A 3,720-nucleotide genomic window follows, 5' to 3' on the forward strand; every position below is an offset into this window, starting at 1 on the left:
GGCAGTTGTTTGAGCGTTGTTGTACTCACAATATCACTGTATACTTGCAGGACAAGATCTCTTGTAGCCTCGTTTGTGTTGTGTATATCTTATATTTATCTTGATGTTTTGACAGAGCGTGCTTACCAACAGCAGGCTTCATACGAATGGCAAAATATCGATACAGCTGACCTTCGGCGTGCCGACATCTGCAAGCGTGGCTGTCGCGTGCCGGTTCAAAGAGGAGAGGGTAACATAGTCGAAGTCGACCAAACGGATATCGGTCACTCCTCTGCGTACTACTCAGTATTCGAGCAGACCGAAAGCGAGACATCAGCTTACTTACGACCGCACAAGCATGACCGCCGCCCAGCTGCCTACGCCTCCGCATCCGACCACGACGACTTTGCCTCGCCGAATTTTCGTCATGCCCTCCTCACCGAAGAATGCATAGTTCCGAGCGAGCTGCTCGCGGATGAGCTCTTCGCTGTATAGCTCGAGACCCGGAGTCAAGACTCGCTATTATTAGGCGCTTCTCGCGGCGCCTGAGCGCGACTGACGCGTCTCGTAGACGAGAGCTACATCCCCATTCACACTACCACCGTCTCTCCCATCTCCCTAGTCCAATCCAGCCAGGCTCAACTACTATGTCAGACAAGGCATCCTCATCTAAGACGGAGGCGGCCCCGCCTACTAAGATCATCGAGCCTCACAAGGACGATGACCACCCTGCAGCACTTGGCGTACTCGAGGAGGATGACGAGTTCGAGGAGTTCCCGGTGGCAGGTGTGTCCCTTACGTTATGCGGGGCATTTGTACATTGCTAATGGCACGTAGACTGGGACGACTCGCAGACAGACCTCGCACACCTCGGCGGCGCTGCTCCCGGAGCGGCCAAGTCTGGCGGTGACAAGCTCTGGGAAGATAACTGGGATGATGACGACGTCGAGGACGATTTCAGTGTGCAACTAAGGTGCGTCGCTTCTTAAAATGCTTATACGCTGGCATATCGAAGCCTCCGCCCATAGGAACGAGCTCGCGAAGAAGAATGGCACCGATGCGATGCAACACTAGGGCGGCTGCTCCGTCCACAAGTCATATCCATCTCACCTACTTTTCTACTGTCGCCTGCTGTATCAGATGCATCACTGAAATACTCCGGACCCGCACTCTGAATGCGACACGTGAAGCATGTGAAGCCTGAAGCTCCTCGTGTAGCTGTGAAGATCTCGTCCACGTTCGTCGACCGCTGGCTGTCAATTACCTTGCACGTTCTGAGATCTTGAATTGTTGTAAAACATATGCGCCACTTGTTTGCGCCATCATCGGCGGTTCCTGAGAGCCGTGGTCTAATCTTCCAGAGCACATGACCAATCAGCTACGCCATACCTGAGAGACAAATTTTCTTTCGCACGAGGGCATGTCCAGGCACGCAAAAACTTGAAGCGAAAGATACAGATGCATTGTACGCTCTAAGCGACAACAGTGGTGATACATGACGGCCGTTCATTCGTTACGCTCGTGAAATGCGGTGAAAGCCCAAACAGCCCGATGATAAGACATAAATTACAGAGAGATCAACGAAGCCCGACCGGTCCTTCCGTAAATCTGCATACAAGAAGATCTAGGCAGCGACCTTGACGTCGGAGAGGCTCGCATCCTTCTCGAGACCAGCATCTCGCTCGAAGCCGTCGTCCGCGATGGTCGACGCTTGGCTGCCGAGGCCGAGCTGCGTGATGTCGTAACCGTTCTCCACGAGGTATTCGCGGAACTTCTCGTCTTCCTCAGCCATGCCGTCGTGAGACAGTGGGCGGATGAGGAAGAAGGTGATGATCGCGCTGAGGATCGCGAGGCCGCTGCCGATCCAGAAGGGGCCCGTGTTGCCGCGGTCGGTTTTGGAGCCACCGAAGTCGTCGATGATGGCAGGGAAAGCTGAAAGGAATGCGCGTCAGAGAGCACCATGGTTCGGAAACGTCGCAGGACTTACCCCAGGTACCAACGAACGCGCCGACCTTGCCGATAGCGGCGGCGAGACCGTAGAACTTGCCGCGGGCAGCAGTGGGACCAGTCTTCGCAGCAAGAAGACCCAGGCAGTTACCGGGGCCGAGCTCACCAAAGGACAGGAAAATGCCGTAGACGACTGCGAAGGCCGCGACGTGGTTCGTAAGCTGGCGGTAGAGACCGGACATGATGAAGCCGATGACGGCCTGGCACAGGAGACCGGTGATCATGGTGTATTTGGGGCCAAGATAATCCACGACGAACGCGCCAATGATCGTGCCGGGCATGTAGAACAAGCTACGCAACGGTTAGCAAAGGGAGTAAAGCGCAAGGTGCGGAGGAACTCACTTGATGACAACCGACCAGCCGAAGACAACGGTGAGACTGTCGCTACCACCAGTGATGTTGTTGGTGATCGTCGAGGAGTAGATTCCGAACGGATAGGTGATGAAGTCGTAGATGAACCAGGTGAGGGAAACACCGAGCCACTCCTTCCAGTAGCGGCGAAGGATGAGCCAGTACGGGGTCGGAGCATGGGACATGGCGTTTCTCTTGTAGTGACTTGGTTCGTCTATATTCAGCCGCCAAATGAAGACAGCGACGGCAGGAATGACACCGAGTCCCAGCGACAAACGCCAGACGGCCCGGAGGTGGTCGTTACCGAAACTACAGGTCATTTAGCAATAGTAGAAGGACGCCGTAAGCGCAAGGCACTTACATCCAGAACAGCACGAGCGGGACAAAGGAAGAGACGACAAAGCCGAAGTCGATCACGCTATTGGTCGCAAGTGCGAACCACCTGTGCTGAGCGTTCGTGGCAACTCCGGACTCTTCAGACTGCTCGGAAGCAGCGACGGATCCACACGGGTACTCAGCACCAACGCCGATGCCGAGTAGGAATCTGGGTAAGGATGTTGAGAAGCATAAGGGGTCTAGCGGAGCAAAGCACATACCGCATGGCACTAAGCATAGCAATGAGCCCGTGAAGACTGTTGTGGGCACCAGCAGAGGCAGCAGAAAGACCGGAGAAGAGCGCAACGATACCGGCGGCCCACATCTAACCGTGATTGAGCAATCATCTCGCGTGACGAGACGGAAGCACACACCATCCCAGATTTGCGTCCAAACCTGTCTGCCAGGTACCCGAAAGACAGCATGCCGGCGACCTGACCCGCGAAAGTAACTGAGGTCAAGGTCGTGCTGTAGGATGTCGGCATAGCACTGCCATAGATGCGCTTAAGGACTGTGAAGCGAATAAGGACCGTGGTCACAAGACCAGTGTTGAGAGAATACTCACGTGTGTTCACAAGTCCAATAACACCGTTGGCGTATCCTAGCAGCCAGTGCGGTCAGCAAGCGCATAACAGATCTCGATGCCGCAAAGCGTACCATCTGAGAAGAGGGCTGTGCCACATCTGGGAGCGACGACATGAGCATCAAAGTGTGGGGAAGGGCGTGGCGGTGCGAACGTACGCGAAGATGAGGGAGACCTGGCGGAGGGTATTCCGTTTGACCAACATTTTCGAGGACAAGTATCCACGGGACGCTGGAGAGCGGGAGGCGGAGGACTGTGGGCAGATACGGCCTGGTACTTATCCTCATAAGCACCCTCGTCCATTGATTGATGACCGCCACGAGGGCAATTTTTTCCGCCTGGCGCCTTTCCAGACTGGGACGCACGTGCGTCACATTTGATGCAGTCAGATTCGATCGAGGAGCACTCCCCCCGCGCACCCCCCC

At 55.3% G+C, this 3,720-nt stretch overlaps 2 protein-coding genes across 2 annotated transcripts; one reads left to right on the forward strand and one right to left on the reverse strand.

Annotated features, from left to right (window-relative positions):
* Positions 1 to 570: 570 nt before the first annotated feature.
* On the forward strand, positions 571 to 1,243 carry PHACADRAFT_266254 (uncharacterized protein). Its single transcript, XM_007402773.1, has 3 exons — positions 571 to 765; positions 817 to 952; positions 1,008 to 1,243. Exons 1-3 carry the CDS (start codon positions 627 to 629, stop codon positions 1,051 to 1,053), a joined length of 321 nt encoding a protein of 106 aa, XP_007402835.1. The 5' UTR covers positions 571 to 626; the 3' UTR covers positions 1,054 to 1,243.
* A 179-nt stretch (positions 1,244 to 1,422) lies between these two features.
* Positions 1,423 to 3,538, reverse strand: PHACADRAFT_266256 (uncharacterized protein). Its single transcript, XM_007402774.1, has 9 exons — positions 3,454 to 3,538; positions 3,370 to 3,395; positions 3,278 to 3,313; positions 3,087 to 3,223; positions 2,934 to 3,037; positions 2,699 to 2,881; positions 2,329 to 2,646; positions 1,967 to 2,277; positions 1,423 to 1,911 (listed from the first exon to the last, which is right to left on the reverse strand). Exons 1-9 carry the CDS (start codon positions 3,498 to 3,500, stop codon positions 1,604 to 1,606), a joined length of 1,470 nt encoding a protein of 489 aa, XP_007402836.1. The 5' UTR covers positions 3,501 to 3,538; the 3' UTR covers positions 1,423 to 1,603.
* Positions 3,539 to 3,720: the final 182 nt, after the last annotated feature.

Source organism: Phanerochaete carnosa, assembly GCF_000300595.1.
Source record: "Phanerochaete carnosa HHB-10118-sp unplaced genomic scaffold PHACAscaffold_411, whole genome shotgun sequence".
Classification (NCBI taxonomy): domain Eukaryota; kingdom Fungi; phylum Basidiomycota; class Agaricomycetes; order Polyporales; family Phanerochaetaceae; genus Phanerochaete; species Phanerochaete carnosa.